At 36.9% G+C, this 24,785-nt stretch overlaps 1 protein-coding gene across 1 annotated transcript in view; it reads left to right on the top strand.

The window, feature by feature from the left end:
* MYO3A (myosin IIIA) overlaps nt 1–24,785 on the top strand; it is a 2,697,794-nt gene that overhangs the window by 747,967 nt on the left and 1,925,042 nt on the right. Inside the window, exon 4 of the mRNA XM_044064554.1 lies at nt 551–655. Coding sequence (XP_043920489.1) covers nt 551–655 — 105 coding nt within the window. The remainder of the gene's footprint in view (nt 1–550; nt 656–24,785) is intronic.

The raw sequence follows: 24,785 nt of genomic DNA, 5'->3' as shown, positions 1-24,785 counted from the left end.
TTTGGACTACACAAATATCTGCTAAACTGATTGCCCATTATTATGGGCAGTAATATATGCCAGTGGTATAGGTAGTTTGGAGGGTTCTGTTGAGCCACGTCTTCAGTACAGACTATACACCAATACAGTAAGTACCCTACTTCAGGTAAGTGCACATGGGCACTCAGCTGTCCCTATAGTCTGATTCTATAAGCTGTAAGTCCTTGCTTATTTTAACTTAACTGCATTACACATACATGTCTACTTTGACTGCACACACTCTGTCCTTTCAAGGATGGACTTCAGGATTGGGCGATACTTGCTGGACAGTGATAGCTTCTATGCAGCTTGTGCAGTGCATTAGCAGGGACTCGTTTAGTTACTGTCAACTGTGGAAGAGTACAGATGGTGATTTGCTTAGACTATAGCCCATAGGCTCCAGAAAAGTTTATAAATAAAGAAATCTACCTTATCACATTTTAAATCTATTTATTCAAATTTGTAATTGTTCAGACAGCGAATTCATTCATTTCACCAGTCACTCATTTATTGTTTTATTCATTTGTTTTAGCTGTGCACTGGGGGATCTGTTACTGATCTTGTAAAAGGATTATTGAAAAGGGGAGAAAGGATGGATGAATCAATTATAGCCTATATTCTGCATGAGGCACTGATGGTAAGTTCAGCACTATATTATTATTTTTTTACCTGCAAACTGCAAGTGGAAGAAATTTTATATATATATATATATATATATATATATATATATATATATATATATATATATGTATGTATATATATCTGTGTTTATATATAGCTATATTTATAAATCGATATATATATATAGATATATATATATATAGATATATATACATCTGTGTCTATAGATATATATATATATATATATATATATATATATATATATATATATATATATATATATATATATATATATATATATATATATATATATATATATATATATATATATATATATATATATAAACTACATGGAACTTTTTTAAGCATTTTGGTTATATGTATGTATATTTGTTAAAGATCAAGTGCAGTCAATTAAATCAGCACGTCCTGAACAATCAAGGCATGATTGAAAATACTCAATACTACATCACCTGACAAACTGATACTCTCGTTATGTATTGTGCTGGGTTATGAAACCTGATATTGAATTTTTTCTTTTCTTAATTTGTGTAAGACTTATATCCATTGTAAGAGTCTCTAAAGAATGTTGAATTTGCTTGCTGTTATAATACTTCTGTTTACATGTTAATTGTATTTTACCTGGAGCTTTTCTCCCCAGGCCTCCACTGAAAAAGTGCTACTCAGCTCAGTCGGACATACCGGTCAACAAATGTAAAATAAATAAATAATTCAGTCAGTATCCCATTTCTGAGACCCCATTCACATAACATTTGACTGTGACATTGCTCTTCACAATATTTTACTTTTGCCACCAATCCGTATCCATCCACTGTTTGAATATCACACACCTACTCCCCAAAATGCTTACCTTTCTTTCAGTTCTGTTTCACTTGCACATACACTAGTTAGGCATTTAATCCACTTCCTGATCTCTACATTCCCAGCACTCTAGCATTTCCTTCCTATCAAAAGTTTTTTTTTTACCTTTTTTAGAGTTCTGTGCCACTTTCATAATAATCACAAATACAAATAATTAACCAACTTAACTTCTAGAACACTTCACAAAAATCATTGTCCTACTTTTCTTTTTTCTCTACATTTCATAAAAGCTTCCCACACCCCTATAACTCCAATATCACTGCTTTTCAGTTTTTAGAACTGCATATCGGATACATTAATTGCATCTGTCAGCATGCCTGCTTCTAACATACTATGCTTCACTCTGTAAAACTCTTACATATGACTGACACTTCTTCACTCATCTGTTGCATAATGATGAGGGTCACAGACTATGTCACAGTGAGCATCACTCAAACCACAGAAAAGTCCTCTAGCCTTCTATCAGTATTAAGAAAGAGTGCTAAAGGCTTTTGAGCTTCTAAAAAAATATATTGCCTGTTTCTTTTTTTTTTTGCTGATTTATACTATTTACTGCACTTTTTTATTATGTGCCACCTATTTTTATACTGTATTTATTTACTGTGTACTAAAGTACACTGTTATACTGCAATTGCCTGTTACACTGTACCTGTAAAATCAAATGTTATTGCTGTTTTCACTGTTTAGCAGGATTTTTTGTTGTTTCCACTGTTTAAGTATTTATTGGTATTCTTTCACTGTTTTAAAGTTATCTGTTCTGCCTGCTCTGGTTTTCCTACTGCTTAATTTTCTGCTGTTTTAAATGTTTTTTTCAGTGTCTCACTGCTATTTTACTGCTGTGTTAAACATTCTCTAGTATTTCCCACTGAAACTAGGGTAGCTAGTAGCTGTTGCATAGTCCAGATCCAGGCCTGCTGCTTCTGGAACTGTGTATGGTGGTTTGTATGTTCTGAGCATGTTTTCCAGGCCATCTTGAATTGGAAGGGGCCTATCTGCAATTTTGTGAGAGAATTGTGTTTATTGCATCCTGACTAGTAAAGGGAGGCTATTCTAGGGCTTGGAATAATCATCCTCATTGGTCTTTTTGAATTTTGTTATTTTTTTTTTTTTAAGTTTTAGCTTCTGCTATTTAGGCTCTGCATCTGAGTAGGTTTCTGGTTGTTTGTACTGAGGTGGGCTACCAGCCACAACTCTGAGTTGAGATACCAGATGACTAGAAGCTTCTGAGATTCCAAAAAAACGTAAGTTGCCTGTTTTTTTTTTTTTTTTTTTTTTTTGCTTCTTTGTACTATTTACTGCACGTTTTTATTGTCTGCTGCCTACTTTTATACTGTATTTATTTACTGTGTACTAAACTACACTGTTATCATACAATTGTTTACTACACTGTGCCTGTAAAATCAATTGTATTGCTGTTTTCACTGTTTAGCAAGCTTTTTCGTTTTTTTCCACTGTTTGTTAAGTATTTACTGGTATTGTTTCACAGTTTTAAAGGTATCTGTTTTGCCTGTTCTGGTTTTCCTGCTAAGCAGTACTTAATTAACTGACCTGTTAACTGTTTAAATTATTCTTTAAAGCCTTCTGACTGGTTTTCTGCTGTTTTAAATGTTTTTCAGTGTCTCACTGTTATTTTTCTATTGTTTCTCACTGAAACTAGGAAAGCTAGTAGCTATAGCATAGTCCAGATCCAGGCCTGCTGCTTCAGGAACTGTTTGTAGTGGTTTGTTTATTCTGAGCACATTTTCCAGGCTATATTGGATTGGAAGGGGCTTATCTGTACTTTTGTGAGAGAATTGTGTTGATTGGGACCTGACTAGTTAAGGGAGGTTGTTCTATGGCTTGGAATAAGCATCAAAACTGGTCTGAAGAAGTTCACACATTTTGTGAATTAAAGCGCTAATGGAATAAATATTTAAAAGTTCTGCTGGTTTCCTTTTTTTTTAGCCATCTGGCTTGGATTACAGTTTTGCAGTTTGTTGTGCTTCTTAGATTTTCCTGGTTGGAATAAGCATCCTCATTGGTCCTTTTGAACTTTGTTGGAGTTTTTTTCAAGTTTTAGCTTCTGGTATTTAGGCCCTGCACCTGAACAGGTTTCTGCTTGTTAGCATGTCACAGTGCAGTGTGCACTGCCATGCAATTGTGCGCCAAAGCTGGAGAGTTAAATTCAGCAAATTTTCCCTTAAAACCGAGGCAGAAATATCCATTCGCCAAGCTCCTCCATAATAATTTCTGAAAAGGCACCCATAGTTACAACAGTCTTCATCTAGCATTATGGACAGTTGGACTACCCCTGTTTTACTGCCAAACTTGTTCACTTGGGTCTCTTAAGGCAGTGTAGCAATTGCCTCATGTAAACAGGCAACCCTCTACTAATAACAGACTCTACTACAAAATGTGAGAGATGTATTTACACCAAGAATCTAGAATCCATGCTCTGTCTCATTCTAAACAGTAACACAGAAAAGGCTGTCGAGTCATCCACCACTACATATTCACATAGTACCACTACTCATACACATACCGCTACTCAAACACATAGATTGCATCAAACATGTAAATACACATATGTGGAGGTTCTCTAGAAAGAAGTCTACCAAACCTCAGAGACCTCCAAAAAGCTGCTAGAGCTAACATAGTCTCCACAGCACCCATGAAAAATACAAACACTGGTGTCTCACCCACCAAGCTCATAAGGCATAACACTAAAAAAACAAGTTTTCTCATCATTGCAGACCAATAGTGCGACACACGGATGTCTGACTCACCAGGTTGGACAAGGAGAAAGTCATGGTCAGCTGCCTGTCCAGTGCCATTATTCACCGAATCACTCATGCACTCAGGTCTCTCCAGCAACAAGTACTGTTATGACTCTGTCATAGTTCATGTTGGTGTGAATAATCTGTGATGTACCTTGCTGGACTATATGATGAGAGACATGAGCAAGCTCTCTGAGTATGTGTCCCAGGCATGTATGTCCCTAGTCTTGAGCAGCATACTAACCTCACCGAGAATGATGCCACAGTATAAACAAAAAATGATTGATTTCAATAATTGGCTTAGTTTTTGGTGCCATTCCAAGGGGATCCAGTTCTTGTCTGCCATGGTCGACAAACCTCGCTGCTTTGCAAGAGACAGTTTGCACCTGGCACCCTGAGGCTTTTGGCTGCTGGCAAAGGCTCTTACCTCCTCCATAGTGCCTTTTTAGGCAAGGTCTCAAAAACAACATTACCAACTTGAAATTAACCACTCAGAAGAAAATAAAGGTCATACTGCACTTCCTGGAAGAACTTCTATCACTAGAAGATGTAGATGTCTGTGCAGTCACAGAAACCTGGTTTAAGGCTTCAGAGAGTACCCCAGCAGTGCAAGGTTACAATGTCTTCCACAACTTTAGACTGCAAAATGAACATGTGAAAACCAAAAGAGGCAGTGCTTCAATCTATATTAAAGATAAATTCACCTCCCGTCTAGTTAGACTAGAAAACTATGGAGTTACTCCAGGTCCAGGTTATGGTAGGTAAGATCCCTATTCAAGTCCTAGGCAGTTATAGATCCCTCTCTATGGGTCAAGACACCCATAGAGCCTACTTAACCAAACTGAAGACAATCCAAATTTTACCGAACACACTAGTTATGGGAGATTTCAGTTATCCCACCATCAACTTGGAAACCTACTCTAGCCCAAACTTTTTAGCACAAAAGTTCATTGACTTTGTGAATTCAGATGCCTTTGACAAATTGTCCATACCCTGACAAGAGAAACAAGCATTCTAGATCTGGTCTTCACCAACATATCAAACAGGTGCACTGCTGCAACTGTTGGACGCTAATTAGTTAAAACTGAGCACAAATCAGTCACCTTCGAACTGACACTAACACCAGAACTCACAAAGGGTGAAATCAGATGAAAACACTTCACCAAGACAAACTATACCCTTCTGCATGAAGGTATACATGCATTCCCAGCCCCATCCCAAGCTGCAAGTGGTAACTACACCGAAGCTTACACTAAAGCCATGTACAATCATAGATTCATAGATAGGTATTAGGCTATTGGTTCTGGGGCCTATATAAGCCTAGTCAAAAAGGATCCCTGGCTTTTGCCACCCAAGAAAATGATTTTCCTGTGCCCCTGTCAAGTAGTGCCGCAGAAGTGATTCCCGGGGTGAATTTTCTATTTCCTATCCAGTCGTCAATATTTTTGTTAAAGAGGGCCAATGCCGCAGAAGTGATCCCCGGGGTGAATTTTCTATTTCCCATCCAGCAGTCAAGATTTTTCTTAAAGAGGGCCAATGAGGAGCTTTGCTTGACATGAATAGATAGTTTGTTCCAGAGTATGGGAAGTCTTTGGGACAGGAATCTATCCCTCCAGCATATTCTATTTATTGTGGTGATAAGGTTTAGGTCCCTGGAGCCTGTGTTTCTTAGAGAATGGGATTTCTTTTAAGTGTAGCATGTCCAACAGCTCTGGGTTTGACATAGCTTTGTATGTTAGGCAGAGATCACCTCTGAGTAGGCAAAATGCGATGGGGTAGAGCTGGAGTTTTTTGAGATGGTCTGCATATGGCATCTGTTTGAGGCTGGTAATCCTCTTACTGAGGTATTTCTGTGGCCTTTCCTATTGTTGTAGGTGTCTTGTGAGATACATGCCAAGCAGGGCATTGTACTCTATAGTGGGTCTGATGAGGGATGAGTAGAGAAGAACAATGACCTCCTTTTTTCTACAGGAGAACCCTTTTGTGATGAGGTGTGCCACACAGAAGGATTTCCTGACTACTGTGGCAATGTGGTTATCAAAGGAGAGACTACTGTCCACCTGTGTCCCGAGGTCACTTATCACACTTTCAGTGTTTAGTGAGCTACTGCCTATGTGGTAGTTATTGGGTACTGAGTTTTTCCCAAAGGGGATGACAATGCACTTCTTGGCACTGAGCTTGAGGCCATGACTTTGACACCAAGCATCTGTCTCTGTGAGGCTCTTTTGTAGAATGTCTGCGTCATTAGGTGATTCTGTTATGGCTCCCAGTTTGCAGTCATCTGCAAACTTTGTTAGCCAAAGACCTTCTGTGTTGGCCTGTACTTCAGAGAAGTAGATGCTGAACAGGAGAGGACCCAGGACCAAACCCTGTGGTACTCCACTCATCACTGGTCTGAAGTCAAACTTGGAGTCAGCTACTTTTACTGTGTGGGTTCTGTCAGTGAGCCAGTTGGCCATCCATCTTGTGTCATAGGGATTTATGACCAGTTTAGTGAGTTTATCTATAATTCCAGAGTGGCAGATGGTATTGAAAGCCTTGGCCAGGTCAAGATAGACTGTGTGCACTACCTTGCCCTCGTCTACGGCTCTAGTGACTGCTTCAAAGAAGTCAATCAGGTTTAGTAGACATGATCTACCTTTTACAAAATCAAACTGAGTAGGGTCCAGGGTTTGGAGGTTACCTATATCTTTGTTTATAAGCGCCAAGATGATACGTTCCATGGCCTTGCAGACCAGGCTCATCAGGCTAATGGGGCAGTAGTTTCCAGGGTCCATGGTGGCACCCCCTTTGTGGAGTGGGATAACCATCACTGTGCGCCATTCAGTAGGCACATAGCCTGAAGTGAGGCTATGATTGAACATGGTACTTAGGTGGGGTGCCAGTTCATTCTGTGGTTTGTGCAGTATGCCACCTGGGATGTTGTCTGGTCCCATGGATGCTGTGTTCTTGGCTTTGGAGAGTGTGGTCTTTACTTGTTCATCTGTGATTACAGGGGCTTTGCATTCTTCTGGAATTAAGATTTGCATGAGTGTATAAACTCACGTGTACCAGAAAGAATCAAAGCCAGAGCCCCAAGTAAAAGCAAGCTACCATGGTGGATATTTAACATCAACAAACTTTACAATAAATGCAAAAAGTTGTTGTCCAAGAAAACAAAGGCAAGGCCCCAACAATGCAAAAGCACCCTGCTCAGCCTCCACAAGCAGATAAGACAACTTGTCAAATCCTCCATGAGCTCCTTTGAGAGAAACCTAGCAAGTACTGCCAAGGATAACCATAAGACCTTTTACACCTATGTTCATAACCTAAAGGGTAGGACTCAAGTATGTGCAGAACTAATGGCCAAAAGTATCACACACACACACTGACCCTAGGAAGTCAGGAATTCAGAAGGTCTCTGTATGAGTGGAATTTTACATACATATAACATTATGTGATCCATTTGATGACCATGAAGATGAACAAGTTGAGAGAACTATCCAATTTGTAAGAGTCCTGTGTTGAACAACAAAAGTGGTAAAGATTTTCATTTTTGCAGTTTTGTACTACAGAAATATTGTATTTCAGGGACACAGTCTCACACCATGAAGTTTTAGAGAAACGAAGGATCAAATAAAAAAACTGCCTTATATAACTATATTAGTGATGGCTGAAAATCAATGCATAATAAAGGATGGGAAATACACAATAGAAGTCAACCAAAAGATAAATACATATATGATAGAAATTGCAGAAGAATATCAGATCTACATGTAGTCCGTGATGGTGCAGTGGTTAGCATTGTCGCCTCATAGCAAGAGGTTCTTTATTTCGATTCTTGGCTGGAGTTCCTTCTGTCTGGAGTCTGCATGTCCTCCCTGCAGCTGATTGAGCTTTAAAGACATGCAGGTAGGTACATGTGCGTGTGTGTATGCCTTCTGTGAAGGTCAGGCTGGCAACTCGGCACAGTAAAAATCCACTGCCAATTGATCTGCGGACTGGTCGTCTGCTGTGTCGACCCCTAACTGGGAAAAGCCAAAAGACATTGCTATCAGATCTACATGTAGTTCAACTCCACAGGCAAGCACACAATATAGCTCTTGTTCAAATTTGAAATTTAATAAAAATACAAACAGATTCCATCCAAATTGGATGCATATAAAAACATCAGTTCCAAACACCAACAGGTGAAAAAAGCTTATAGCCTTCATCAGTGCTAACTAAATGTGCTCCCAGATCACAAACATATAAATGAAAAGTACATAATACCACAACAATTTCACTGGTTAATTATAATTGCTCATTGACACCAGGGGAAAACAGAGCCCCTAATGTAATTATCCACATGCGTTCCTTATAGTTTAAAAGGGAATGCAAACCCTCCTGCTGCATACATTGCTTTTGAATTCTATCAATAATAGTAAAAGAACATTTAGCAGTGGTATGTTTTAAACTATATTTATATAGGGCATTGGTGCTTCTAGCACACCTAATATCACTTAAGTGCTGTGATAATCTTAATTTAAACGGAGTGATGTTTGCTGTACATAAAATGTTTATCAGGTACATTTAGCCATATATACCACCCAATCACTGCTACAATTTCCATAAACCAAAATATCAAATACTTTGGAACAATTGAGGGAGGTAAAGGAATTATGTTTCGGGGTGAACTTACAAAAACTGCAGTGTCCACAAGGATGGCAGCCCATTAATTTGCTACCATCCAATCTCATCTGTGTATCAATTTGTACCATTTTGTTCCCTTTCTTATAATGATTAAACCAACCAATCATGCTCTTGCCTTTCCTATAAGAAAATCTACATTTGCCTGGTAATAAGTCTTTTATCTTATCCATTTGTAATATGTCCCAATGTTGATATGTGTTGTTCTGCAAAAAACAGTATTAATTCCAAAGTCCATAATGAACCTAATGGGTAAGCCTTGTGTCTGATATTTACCTCGATATTTAAGTGATTGTCGTTTATGAACTTGTTGTACAGAAGATACAGCCTTTTGAATGCTGCTGTTGGAGTAGCCCCTATTATGAAACCTTTGTACCATATCTTTAGCCTGTGTGTCATAATCAGCTGAGGCAGAACAAATTCCTTTAAGTCTTAATAACTGAGTTTTAGGGATATTATTGATAACATGTCGGGGATGGAAACTGGTGGCATGAAGGAAGGTATTCATTTGAGGATGTTTCTTATAAACAGTACTTCTCAAAGTTCCATCATCTAACACATTCACTTCAACATCCAAAAAAGCAATTACATTTGGATGACAATTCACAGTAAATGTAATACCCCACTTATTTTCATTCAAGTATTCTACAAATTCATGTAGGTATATCTCATCAGAACACCAAACCAACCAACAATCATCCAAGTGGTGGTGCCAAATGTCCATAGAGCCAAGGAAAATGTTATGACTAGCATCATATATCAAATGATGCTCAATGAATCCCATAAATAAGTCTGCGTAAATGGGAGCAAAAGATGCTCCCATCGCAGTTCCTTTTATTTGCAAATAGCATGAATTATCAAAATAAAAAACATTTTTGGTTAGCACATGTTCCGTGAGGCATAATAAGAAAGTATTAAACCCAGAATCATACAAAGACGTCTGTGTAAGCCAAAAATCCAAAGCTAGCAATCCCACTCAATGTGGAATGTTGGTATATAATGCACTAATTTCAAGTGTGCAAAGCAACCGACTTTTTTCAATCTGCATTTCTGCTATTATATTAAAGAACTGTGTAGTGTCTTGTATACAAGCCCATACATGTACCAGAAGAAGTTTTAGATATTTAGTCAAAAAGGCCAAAAGGGGTTCTGTTAAGGAGCTCCTAACTGACACTATAGGTCTGCCCAGAGACTGATTGTAATTCTTATGGATCGGGGATAACATATAAAAAGTTTGTCTGGTAGGATTTACTACTGTCAAATGAAATTTGACTTCTTTGGAAATAATACCTTCCTCAAAAGCCAAGTTTAAAAACTTATCAATCTCCTTTTATATTAAATTTATATAGGCATATCTCATCAGAACACCAAACCAACCAACAATCATCCAAGTAGCAGTGCCAAATGTCCATAGAGCCATTTGATGTTGGATCCAGACCCATCAACTGATAATATTGATGGTCTGACAATTGATAAAGGGCCTCATTATAGTACATATCCCAGTTCCAAACTACCACAGCTCCCCTTTGTCTGCCTGATTGATAACAATCAGTTGATTTTCACATAATCTATTCAAAGCCTGACGTTCAGCCTTAGTTAGATCATCTCGGCCATCACCTGCATGTGCCTGATTTAAAAGATGTAAGTCTTTCAATACTAAATTTTGGGACATTGCTACATGCTTATTCATGGGAGGCACAAATGAGGAAGTCCTGAATCTAAAGTCCTATAACTCTTGATCACCATTATCAGATTGTGCAAAATATAATTTTAAATTAACAGTTCTACAAAAAGTCAAAACATCCTGAGCAAAAGAATATTCAGACACAGAAAAATTAGGGACAAATCCCATGCCCTTATTAAGTAAATCACATTCTGCTTGTTTTAAATCAACTGAAGAAATATTATGTACATTATAATTGATATTTATTTGCATATCAACATTGCCAGAGTTGATTCCAAACTTGTTCCTGTTCCTTCTGTTTTCTCCCTCCCCTTCTAGTTATCCTAAAGGGAACTGAACATTCACTTTCTTATTGAGTGGGTAATTAGATGGTGTAGTGCCTTCATTGTCTGCTGTTGATCAGCCAAAGTATCAGAAGAAATTTTAGATTTTTTTAAGATAGAATGTTTTCTATTTCTTTTGAAAGTGATCATTGTTGGGGTCTTTTTATCACTAAACTGAACTGTTTTCCTAGCCTCAAAAGGCTTGCCAGCAGAATAGTCCCTAATATCTTGTTGCAATTTCTTAATCATCCTAGATTTAAGATCTTTCTCTATTTGCATCAATCCACTAGAAAGAAGAGGAACCTGTTCAGTATATACAGGCTTGTCCTTAAACACTTCAGCCTTCTCACAAAGATCAGCAATAGTTTTTGAAAGGGCTAAAATCCTATGTACATAGAACTCAGTCAGAATCTTAAAAGCCATAGAGGCAGATTGCTGAGCTTCCTCCCATTGTGTCAATAATAATTGATCAATCCCTTGACAAATGGTTGTATTTTAACCCTTCATCCCCGTGGGGTAATGTTTTTACTGGAATAGGCCTTAAACAGCCTAAGATGCCAAATATGGGTTCTTAATAACTTCATATCATTAGAAAGGGTGACAAAAATATCCTTACAAGAACTAAACTCTGAGGTCTCTACTTCTTCTGTATTAGTGGACTGGGTACAGGAATCAAAAATGTGTAAACCGTCCTTATCTGCCGAAAGGCCTTGTATAATGTGAATAAGATCCACTGAAATGACATGCAAACACTGCATAAAGATTACAGCTTTTAATTTGAATCCTTCTGTTTTCCCCACTATTGAGGCAATAGCTCCAAGAAATCTAAGAAGCGACAAACCTTATGTTGTTAACTTGAAATACAATAGAAAATATGTACATAAATTAGTTTAAGAAAACACTATGTCCCTACTTTTTGTTATTATATTCATATCTATATCTCAAAATATGGATATCCATGGCCAAAACTATATTTGCAGTGTTATATTCCAATAGATAGTCCACATAGGCAACCCAAAAATGTTTTTGAGCACCAGTGAATGGAAATCACATCAGGACAAACCACTCATGAAAAGAGTGGATATTATGCCTCATGCCTTCAAACCATAAAAAGAAGGTTAAAATTCAGTTGACTCCCAAAGGTGTATTACATTAAAGTCACCACATGTAATACTGATATAAACAAAAATGAACATTATACAACCTTACTACCATAACATTTGGACATAAATATCCCAATTATTCAGTTTTTTTTATACTGTATACATTCAAATACCCAAAACGTTTGGGTAGATTGAACAAAGAAAGTTCCTAAGGAAGATTGCTGTTCATTCCTATATTTAATTCCCACAAAAAGTGCCAGTCTAACATCCCAGCATAAACAACCACCAGAACAAACCATCCAAAATAAATCAAGTGGATAACCTGGCCAATTACTCAAATGATATAAAAAAAGGGCAAAAGTAACAATAATCTCTGGCACTGAGTTTTGAATAAACATTGAAAAATGGCAACTATTATGACCAAATCTTAATTCTCCACACTCTAAATATTTCTTTGCATTAGTTGCTCATGATAGTATGGTGACTGCTTCATTCACCATGTTTAAATCCAAAGGCAGTATTAAATAAAATAAGATCATTGAAAAACACTGATATCCAAAAACCATGTGAAATCATAAAAGAGAGTATTCAGGCAAAATGTAGATATAACAGAAAAGTAGATAAGTCCAATAGGCAGTTAAGATCTTGTACACTGGGAGAAGTCCAAGGTACAGCCCTATTCACCACCCCCTTTGTTCATTGCTATAAATTGTTTATACAAGGGAAACGACTCATTTAATTCCCCTGTCCATAAAAAGCCAATGAAAATTCTTTAAACAATGTCGGGTAGGAGACAATGTAAGTAAAAAGCTATGGAAAATTTGAAGTGGTTGATAAACCAGTGAAATTAAAATTCTATATAATTCAAAAGGTAGATAGAAAGCTATAAAGAACTCTTGACATCTGCATAAGACAGATGAATAGAAATCTAGTTAAGAAGGGCAATCAAAATTTCACAAGCAATTCTGCTAAAAGAAAACAGACACTGTGAGAACTCTGATAGTCAGGAGTTGGAATGAGAAGTTTCTGAGGTCATTTCCCTAAAAAAATGCAGTCCAAATATGAGACAAAACATTATTTTAAATTCTCTACATTTAGTTGCCCATTAAGGAAATCCACCAGATATGTTTACTAAATCTATTTTGAATTTGAAATGTCCTACTTGATGTAAGTAGTATGTAACATGATTAGTGCAGAGGTAATATTAAAGTAATCCATTCACTGGAATCTATATTACAGCAAAGGTTTTATGTGCATCTCTCTCTCTCTCTTTATATGTGCATAAATATTTATGGATGTACTTAAGCAGATCAAATCAACATGTAACTGAAATGAAAATGAATGAGACAACAAGATCAAAATATCACAAGAGTGAACACTTACAATACCGAAATTCCAAACAATGAAAAAACAGATAATGCATTTAAACACAGTACTTCACAAGAAAATGTACTTTTTTTACTTTTTGCAAGGGGAAAAGCCCCCCATGCACCCCCCTTGCATATTAAATTTAGCAAGTCTGAGGGGAAAAGGGTAAATTTCCCAATCTTCACTGTATCAAGAACTCCATTCCGAATCTTCGACCAGTGTGTGACATTCGCAGCTGGTTCTTTCCAAGTGATGTATATATATTTCTAAAATAAATATTTCCTTTCCTTTATTCAGGTTTGTAGGTAATGTAAAAAGCACCAAGATTGCCCGGTGTGTCATAAATAATATCCTGTGTACTTTTTGCATTGCATGTGTGGCATGTTATGTGGAGTTTTGTAGATAGGTTTGTGTCATTTGAATATCATGCTGACTTGTACAAATGCTTATGCTGAAAAGGTATCAACAGTGTTATTATAGCTGATTAAATGTTTATGTTTAAATAAAGAATTCTGGAATGGAAGAGTAGAAGTTATTGAAATTGTTCTATAATTTTCATTTACTGCCACAGATCTTACCAAAACTCTTAGTGTGTTTGTAGTAGAATCAGGTGTGCAAATGTGATGTCATTCTATAACCAGCACCAAGAGGATGGAACTCTCCCAGCAGCTTGTTTTGTTTTATTTTGGAACCTGATATAAGAATTTGTGACAGTCAGTTGACTTGTTTCAGTTGTTGTTCAGTTCAGTCTGTTAGAAGCTCAACACCTTGCATTTTGAAATAAGTATCTTAGCATCTAATCTTGCCTTGCTGTATTCATTAGTTTAGCTAGGGGACAGGTATTCTTTAGACAGGAAATGCAGTGAGATTAGTTAAGTATTGTTTTTCTTCATCTATGTGAATATGTCCAACTGTGTTATTTTTATTTCTCTTGTGACTGAACCTCTGGTGTTTATTGTACTTAGATATTTAGTATCCTCATGTTTTCTATTTTATTTATTATTAAATATTTTTATACCTTTCATTGTGGCTGATCTTTTAGGGAATACTTTTAATATCTTGAGAGTACTTGTGCTTATTTTTGTGACGCCGTGGCTGCTCCAAAAAGCCTTGCTCTTTGATTATACTCTACCATTTATATTAGTATTGATTTTACTCAGTATAATTGGATACCCTTGCATGAGCCTGAGAGTAGTTGACTGGTAGCAGCATGGTTACTTTATATTCTGGGTAGAAGGGGAACAGCTAGTAAATCTGTACCAGCCTTTCTTGGCAGTGTGTGTGTGAAAATCGAATACCAAAGTGTGGGTGTGTCAACCAACTACTTGAAACTGGGACACATTGCTCCAAAGGGAATCTTGTTTGGGATCTGGAGAGACAGAGTCCAGTCTCAGGTCTTGAGTGTGTTCCTTGTATGCTCTTGGGGAAAATTATGCTTGATGCAGAGAGTGGCATCTGAAAACTCCAATCCTGTTTTTAGTGACTGTCTCTTACTGGTGTCAGTGGTGAGGATTGAGGCTCCTTGATTACTGAACCAGGGTAGAGAGGCCGTCATATGTAGTAAAAATTGTGACACTGACTATACTAATGTGTAACAACTCCACAGTAAAGGAAGACTTGAACACAATTCGATCTTGCAACTGTCAATTTTTTTCAGTTTTCATTACTTTGAACTTTCAGTTACGTCGTCTCATTCATTTTCATTTTGGTGTTTTGGTTATTCGATCTACTAAAGTATATCCATATATATTAATAGATGGACTACATACTTTGTACCTCTGTTGTACTTACCACCTAGAGAACACAAGGACAACATTGATAGCATATTACTTGAGGAGCAGTATAACAATGTAGATAACTCATTGGGAGATGACTGATGCAATGGAGAAATATGGGGAAATTCTACTGAAAATTAAAGGGTTGGTAAGAAAACAAGAAATCACTATATTGAAAGAAATAGTATAGACTGACTTGTTTATGAAAAATGAGTTTGCTCAGTGGATGCCCTAAGTCGGTAAGATGAGCAAAACTCCAAATATGTTGTCAGGAGGAGAAAATGTATTTTGTTTGTCCATTTTTTCTCAGAACAGAGAAGAAATCAGGTTAGATAAGCAATATTAAGAATGGAGGAAAGTAGTCATACAAGTCAAAAAGGAGAAAGGGGCCTATCAGCACTTTCTTTTACACTTACATATTAGGCTTTTCTGAGATTGTAGATTGTATATTAGCACAGTAGTGAATCTAATTCCCTTATATTCCATGGAAGTACCTTACTTACCTCTAAAAAGCAAAAGTTGGGGGTTGAAGAAGATTTGCATTCTATAAGCAGAAATCAACTAATGTCACTGTATCAGCAGTTCTCATATGGTACAGGCAAACATCCTGGAGTGGCTATGCTTTATAAAGAAGGGATCCAACCAAAATATTGAGGACTTAAATACTTAACTATTAGGCATTAATTTTACGTGAACTCAAACGTAATGCAGACTGCTGAATTGGAGTTAAAATATGTATATTACTAATAATTTATATTATAAGAATAATGTGCTGTGATGATTCTTCATTATTTTGAATGCATTAGTAAGGAGATTATGGCACCTTGTATGGTGCAACATAGGATCATAGCAGATTACCAAGCTATCGACCTGGAGGTCATTTTAAGCTTAGCCGTTTCAACTCAATATAATACCTAGAAGTACTAGTCAGTACCACAATTGCATTTAGTGATGACTTTCCATGTTCAGGAGGGTTGTGGGCACTATCTAGGGTAAGAATCTACAGTGCCTCATCCAATCATGCAGATTCTTCTTGAAAAGTGCCATAGAGATGCTCTGTTTCACATGAATTGGTAGCCTGTTCCAAAGACGTGGCAGTCACTGGGAGATAAATCTGTCCCTCCAGCATGTCCTATTTAAGTCACAGGCCATATTTAAGTCCATGGTATGGGTCGCTCTAGACTCATTTCATTTACAGATATGCAGCAAGTTCATTAGGTTTTGGTCTTGAGTTGCTGTGCAGGCCAGGCATAAGTCTCCCCTAAAAAGTCTGTACAATATGGAATATAGTAACAGGGACTTTAGTCAGTCCATGTAAGGCACATGCTAGTGGCCCTTGATCTTGTCTGTTAGAAACCTCTAAGGTATCTGTAATTACTGCAGGTGCTTAGTACGATACATACTGAATGAGGAGTTGCACTCAATTATGGGTCAGATAAGTGCAAAGTATAAGGGTGTTATAACTTCTTTTGCTCTTGAGGGGATGCCTTTACTAATCAAGTGAGCTACATGGAAAGATTTCCTTACAATGGTAGACACATGGTGGTTGAAGTTAAGATCGCAGTCAACCTGTGATCCCAGGTCCTTTACCACTTCATGGGTACTTAGGGTATTGCTTTTGATTAGATAGTGTGAAGGGACATTCTTTGTGCCAAAGGGAATGATGATGCATTTCTTTGCATTGAGTTTGTGACTATGAATAATACAGCAGTCGTTGGTCTGTGTGAGCCCTCCTAGAGTATACTGACATCATTTGGGGATTCAATGATTGCACCTAGTTTGCAGTTGTCTGCAAACTTGGTCAGCCACAACCCTTTAATTTTGAGCTGAACTTCTGAGAAGTATATACCAAACAGTAGGGGTCCCAGCACTGACCCCTGTAGTAATAGGACTGCTGGTTGATGTGGAGTCACCCACTTTGATAGCATGTGTCTGGTCTGCGCGACAGTTGACAACCCGTCTAACAACAAAGGGGTTTACATTAATTTTGCTAAGTTTATTGGTAATGCCTGAATGTGGGATTGTGTTGAAAACCTTTGCCAAGGTGAGTTATGCTGTGTGCACAGATTTTCTCTCATAAATGGCCTTGGTCACACTTTCAAAGAAATCCAGCCCATTTAACAAGTAGGAGCTACCCTTCATGAAGCCTAATTGGGTAGGATCCAGGGTTTGGAGATCATCTATGTCTTTATTTAAGAGGTCCATAATAATACGTTCCATGGCTTTATAGATGAGGCTGGTCAGGCTTATGGGTCTGTAATGTCTTGGTCTGTTGCTAGACCACCTTGTAGAGGGGAATGACTGCCAGAGAATGAATTACAAGTTTCTTTCAAAACATGAATTTCAGCCTAATATAGCTGACCCTGATATTCCACAATAATGTCCTGTCTATACTACTTGCTTCAAAAATGTCCCTACATCTGGTCAAAACAATAGCCTTTACTGCAACATTCTTGACAGATTCATGCCTTGCAGGGTTTTTAGTGAAACTATGGTAATGGTTGGAAAATTATCTGCAGACTTGAAAAAGAAAGGTAAGCTGATTAGTACGCCCTCTGCAAGGGATTCAGTTTAAAGATTTGAGAAATGTTCATAATGTTTTTTTTTGTTATTTTCATTTGCATACAACCATTTTCTTTAATTACGTATATCCAAGAATTACAGAGCACTGTGCATTAAGTTTTCCCATTGCATATGACAGATGTGTTGACTGCCTTCCAGAAATAGCATATTTCTATTATGGAGAGAGTAAATGGTTTGCCTTCAGGCTCTGCAGTACTAAGAATGACAAGGTCCTTTCCCCTTATAGGTTAGACCAGCTAATGTCCACTGTATTAGGTGGGTGTGAAAAACATAGTATAATAGTCAACATTTCTGGAGGGGGAAGTTATAACTCAGGGGGGGGGGCATCATGTTTAAGTTGTCACCTAATTCCTTGATTGGGTGAATAACTAGTTGTATAAAAAAGTGTTGTATAAAATAGCAACAAATGGAGATGCTGAAAGAATAAGTTGTCCCGGAGGAAGGAACTCAAAATGAAACAGTACAAATGTTTCAGTGCTTTGTGTGTAAATAATAACCAAGAACTTCTTTATGATTCTTTAATTTCTATCTGCAGGCATGCTTGTGCTTGGTTATTCCTTGTGAAACATTTCCCATTAGTGATAAGAAATTGGCCACTATCCATGGTAAAATATAGTCCACATAATGCAACCTTAGGTTTATGGAACTTACATACTCTTCACAAATAAAGACCTCTCTTGTTACTGCTTTCTTTATTGCAAGCATTATGGATGAGGTTGTCTCAATTATTCTACTTTACATAGTACTTTTGTACTTTCCAGACTTTGATTTGCTAAATCAACGTTTGACCTAAATGCATATTAACAATGAATGAGCTTTATGAATCTTTTTGCTGGTATTTTATTCTAGTTCACATCTCTTTTTGCAGTCTTTAAACTCTCCATTTCTTTGGTGCAAATGTTGCCAACAGCTATGACAAATTTTTGGCAGTAGTCTAGCTATATCTATTTCATAATGATATGTAATGTCTTGATGAGATGCAAGAGAAATTCATAGTGCTGGTCCTTCCTGTTTGGCACATGGAGTTTTATTGTCCCAAGAATTACCATTATAAGTTAGGGACACATCAGTTTTATTCTTAATGTTTTAGTACTTGTGTATATTCTAAACACCACTACCTCAGTTTTATGTGGTATATTTGTGAGCATTTTCTTACAATGTGTAGCAGAAATTATAACCAATGCTGCCTCTTTATCAAGTTCAGTTCTCAACCTTGCCACTACTGGAATAACCATATGATACTGTAGCCATCTTTAATCATGGTTTCCCTGCAGTGGGATAATGTATAGTTTATCACTCACTAACATGTGGATCCCATTTCTCAGATGTTTGTTTTCTTTGACAGTCTGCAATTATAATAGATGAACTGCAAGTCAGCTGCTTTCGTATCTGTTGATTACATGCTGGCAGATGTTTTTTTTTCCTTTCCTCCTGGTTATGTAGTCATCATGGAATTAATATATTTAACTGAAAGGTTGGTATTAGTATATTTAACTGAAGGGAGTTGTGGAGAAGTCCCTCATGTAATGGACATGCAGGCTGTCCCCTAGAAGAAACACGACTAGTTAATGGTTTGGGAAGATGTGTTCCTCTTGCTTATAATTAATGACATTCCTGTAAGCAGTTCTAGCGTCTAACTGCAGGCTAGCTGGAGGAGGGGAGTGATGAGTTGTAAAAAGACCTGTATGCTGTGCACTGCTAAGTTCATTTTGTTTTTATATAAGAAAATCGCATTTTAGTTTTATACAAGTTCAGATGTTAATATGAATAAAACAGTTTTGTTCTGGTGTATATTTTGTGTTATTTAATGAAGAAGGCTGAAGCACAGCTGCAGTTAATTTTATTTTTATAAAAGAAAATTGTATTTTAGTTTTAAACAAGTTAAAATATTAATATAACTAAAACACTATTGTTACGCTTATTTTATGTTTCATGATCATATTTTGGTTGTCTGTTCTTCAGTTTGGTTTAAAAGTGGGCATCCCACAATTCCACTGGAGTGGGTGGGGTTACATAATCATGTATGCAAAGGTTATGTTAATCAGTGTACAGATTTGTACCTATTTTTTATGGGCCTTTGTCCAGATTTTTGATGTTTCCAGGTTGAGAGGTATGGTCAGGAACACTTGATTGCATCTAGTATTGAAAACAGCTTGGCATTTGACATTATTAAGAGAACTTCTTCAACTATAATCAATAGGTTATGTTCTGTTTTAATTTCCTTTTTTACTTTATTCAGATGATAAAAATCACTACAAATACAAACTGTGTTTTTTTGGCAATAGTGGTCATGCAATTCACTCACTTTGGTGATTCTACTTGCATATTAAGAACATCAGTGTTTTTTGTGTGCTTTTCTCCCTGTTTCATATTATTTTAGAGATATATTGGGTCTATATTAGATGAACAAACACTTAAAGTGTCGAGTACAACCTGCTCGACAGCTTTTAAGTGAAAGTTCATCTAAGTGAAACCCCATAATGTTGAAACAAAGAGTTTCGAAAACTTAGAGTTGGCCAGCCATCAGTAAACCAATGGCTGGCAGCTAAAATGTATTGTACACCATGAAACCCCCCTCCCAAAAAAAATCATAAACAAAAACAAATCAACAAACAAACTAAAGTGGGGGGCTTCACACCCCATACCCCCCAATGTGGCCTCCACCTTAAATATACTAACTCCGAGATCGCGCCATAGTGGAGGACTATCATAATATTACACAGGGTGAATGATGAGACTGCACCACAGTGGAGGACTGTAAGAATGGCTAGACAAGGTGAATGTTCTGAATCCAGCCGTTTGCTTCCTGATGGCTGGCCAACTATAACTTTTCGAAACTCCTTTTTCGAAATTCTTAGCTTTTGCTAAGATGAACATTCACTTAAAAGCTGTCAAGCATGTCATATTTGACATTTTAAGCATTCATTTAGCTCATAGCAAACCGCTATAGTCTATAGAGTATATATCACTGGGGCTGTATCAGATTTTATTTTATATGGTACCTTTTGGAAAACTTCCCATGTATGTGTACCCAACTTTTTGACATAAAGTGGTGAAGCTCAGAAATATAACCCAAATGCCTCAAAATACTATAGCAGCCCAAGCACTGGAAGAGTCAGGCAGAGGAAGGTGGGATGAGCAGCTTATGTCATCTTGAGGGAGGGAAATGGTGACTTATATTAGTCAATTTGTTCCCATAAAATAGATGTCACACTGTAAAAGTCATGTTAGGACTGTGGGACAAAGGGCTGGTGACCCACAGTAAAATGGCATCAATGGGTATTTTTGTTGGAGCACGTTCATGTAAAAGGAGAACATAAATGGCCTTACAGTGATTTAGATGCCTACATCAGCACATGGGGTGAGATTAACCCCTAACAACAAAATCACTGGTGGTTACATGCATGATAGCTCCCTGAGGTGAGATGGCTAACCCTTGGCAAGCAATTGGGGGGGTGGGGCATAACACAAAATTTCTAAAGCATCTAAGTAAATTGGCATAGACATACATGATATTATTGCTATGGCTCTGTGCAATATCTAATATGTATCTGTGAGTGTGTGCCTGATTCTGTAAACATGCTCTCTTTGATTTTTCAGTGTAAATTCATTTTACCGTTTTTAGTTTGTCGTAATCCAACTGATCCACAATATAATGAGAATTATTGTCATTAAACATTACAATTTAAAAAAAATTATCTTGCACATTTTATATTTATCCCAGTAGCATTTGATGCAATGGCTCTAATCTCTGGCCAGAATATATTATTAACGCACAGAAAGTCTTCTATTCAGTTCCTGTACGTGAGTACTTTAAAATACACTTCAGTACAAAATATTGCATATTGCACCTTCAACTAGTTAAAATCAATATATACTTAGTAACTCACAGCATTTCTTTCTAATAATTTGACTTACATTCTTGTCCTAGTGCTTGCGGTGCAGTTTTAGAGTTCATAATATCTACATTTTTGACTTGCACATTAACAACAGATACCTCATTACGCAGCTCTTTTCAACAACATGCACCATTTTTGAACTCATTCTTCTTTTTGCACATTATAGAAATAAAAGTTCTTAAGTGGGTATGGGTAGTGCATTATTGCCAAGTATTAGCCATCATATTTGGTGTCTGTTACGTGCATTAGAATATAAGTGGGTAATGCATTATTGCCCAGTACTACCCATCCTATCTGGGGTCTGTTTTGTGCATTACAATATAACTGGAGAGTGCATTATTGCCCAGTACTGTCCATCCTATCTGGGGTCTGTTACGTGAATGATAATATAGCTGGGTAGTGTATTATTGCCCAGTACTGCCCATCCTATCTGGGGTCTGTTGCATGCATTAGAATATAAGTGGGTAGTGCATTATTGCCCAATATTACCCGTCATATTTGGGGTCTGTTACATGCATTAGAATATAAGTGGGTAATGTATTATTGCCCAGTACTACCCATCCTATCCGGGGTCTGTTTTGTGCATTACAATATAATTGAATAGTGCATTATTGCCCAGTACTGCCCATCCTATCTGGGGTCTGTTATGTGAATGATAATATAACTGGGTAGTGCATTATTGCCCAGTATTGCTCATCCTACCTGGGGTCTGTTACATGCATTAAAAATAAGTGAGTAATGCATTATTGCCTAGTACCGCCCATCCTATCTGGGGTCTGTTTGATGCATTACAATATAAATGATTAGGGCATTATTGCCCAGTACCACCCGTCCTATCTTGGGTCTTTTATGTGCCTTAGAATATAAGTGGGTAGTGCATTATTGCCCAGTATTGCCCATCCTATCTGGGGTCTATTACACGCATTACAATATAACTGGGTAATGCATTATTGCCCAGTACTACCCATCCTCTCTGTGGTCTGCTTTGTGCATTACAATTTAATTGGATAGTGCATTATTCCCCAGTACTGCCCATCTATCTGGGGTCTATTACATGCGTTAGTTTATAAGTGGGTAATGCATTATTGCCTAGTACTGTCCATTCTATTTGGGGTTTGTTTCGTGCATTACAATATAATTGTACAGTGCATTATTTCCCTGTACTGTCCATTCTATGTGGTGCCTGTTACATGCATAGATACTTTAAATGAGATGTAAGTTGAACAGGTTTTCCTTTTCAGTGAATTTAGTTTTCAGCATTTCAATTTCTTTTCAAGTTTCTCTCTAGATTTCACTCCAGCTTCCTTTGTCTTTTAGTGAATATACAGTATGTTTACTACTGCATTTCTAGCAGACCTAGTTGCTGTTGCAGTGCTTTATACAATGAGTAATTCAGATAAACCTGGTTTTGCTTGAAGTGGATTTGCAGTAGTACAGTATCATCAATCTGATGGGTGTAGTATGCATGAGAGGCTTACTTATGCTGGGAAACATTCGTCATTTGTTAGTATTCTTGTTATAGGTGGAGGGCTTACCAGTAAGTAATGTTATTTATGGGTGAAATATATCAGATTTTAAAAAATGTGCTGCCAGAAAGTGATACATATGCCATCCCCTTCATACAGCCACTGTTGTTCCCTCAGTATGGTGAAACTCTAGGGTATGATTCAGTACTTGATCATGAGGCATTTTATAGATGTGGATATAGCCTCCTAATAATAACACATGACCTTTAATTTCCATATTTCTGTTTGCTAACTGCTGCCATAGCATAATTTATGTTAAGATCCAAGTAAGGATTAATTACTAGTGGTACAGGCAAATCTGTATTTAGATTTGTACTGGAAAAAACAAAGAGAAAAAAATGTTATATATTTATTAGTAATAAAAAAATGTTATAAATTTGTTAGTAATGTGTATGTTGTGAATTCAGTTTTATTATATGTCACTAACTTAAAAGGTAATAATTTTTTATAATTTAGCTAATTAAAGTGGATGAAAAGATTGTTTAACCATTGGTGTAAACGCTGAGAATGTATCTGTGGAAGCATGTATAAATCAAACTATGAAAGAAAAGCTTTTTCATTTGGAAAATATGCTGCATATTCAAATGCATGGATATGTGCACATGACTCTGCAGAGGTACATCTGACTTTTTTTTATGTAGCTTATTACACAAGAAAGTAACCTATCTGCACAGTTCCAGCTTTTCTAAATACTATATATTACTGATGAAATGAATCATAAATGGAACAGAATAAATGCAGGCTTTGTCCCACTTCAACAATAGGTGGTTCATGCATAAACATAAAGCGATTACCATCAAAATGAAGAAGACAGAATAATAGTCACTGCATGCATATGAAGGAAAGTGTTTCTGAAAGCAAAGTTGCAATAAAAGCAGATTTAAAATTGTCCCTGCCATACTCTGAACTGTATCTGCTTTGTGTTTCTCTTTTGATGATTCCAGTTTATCTTTAGAAAAGTTATTTACTTAGTGTTGTATTTGACTTTATCTTGAAAAGAAATAGCAGTTCAATTCAGGACACATACATCAAATAACACCCAACTACATTTGGAAACATTTAATCCAAATAGATCCTAAAGGCTGATGAAAAATTATATCATGAATCATAGTAAGTTATAACTTTTTTACTAAAGCACATGTGGTTGCCTGTCATAAAAAATTACTTGCACTGGCTAAAGGATTAATTCAACCTGAATATATTGTACCAGCCTCTGGTCTCCATGTCCTATGCCTTATGCCAAACAATGATCCCTACTGATTTAGTCCTACATAGTGAGTCAGAATGTGCTACATGTCTTTTATATTGTGAGAGGGGAATATGTGATTAATAGCCCCACCATTATCAGTGTCAAGACAGACTGCCTCTGTGGCATTTTTTCGTGCAAACACATGTAGCATGATGTGCCACCTCTTATGGAATGTGAATAACATTACCCAGCATCCTTTGAGTCTACACCGCAATATGAATGAATGCTGTTGTAGTCTTCCCTTTCCTCTTAAAGAAGTGAGCAAGATCTTGGAGTTAGTTAGCTCCATTTATTTATTCATTTATCTGTCCATGTAAATATCAAACAATG

The sequence above is a fragment of the Protopterus annectens genome, chromosome 3.part0 (genome assembly GCF_019279795.1).
Source record: "Protopterus annectens isolate FY-2018-M chromosome 3.part0, PAN1.0, whole genome shotgun sequence".
Classification (NCBI taxonomy): domain Eukaryota; kingdom Metazoa; phylum Chordata; order Ceratodontiformes; family Protopteridae; genus Protopterus; species Protopterus annectens.
This window is presented reverse-complemented; position numbering and strand designations above follow the sequence as displayed.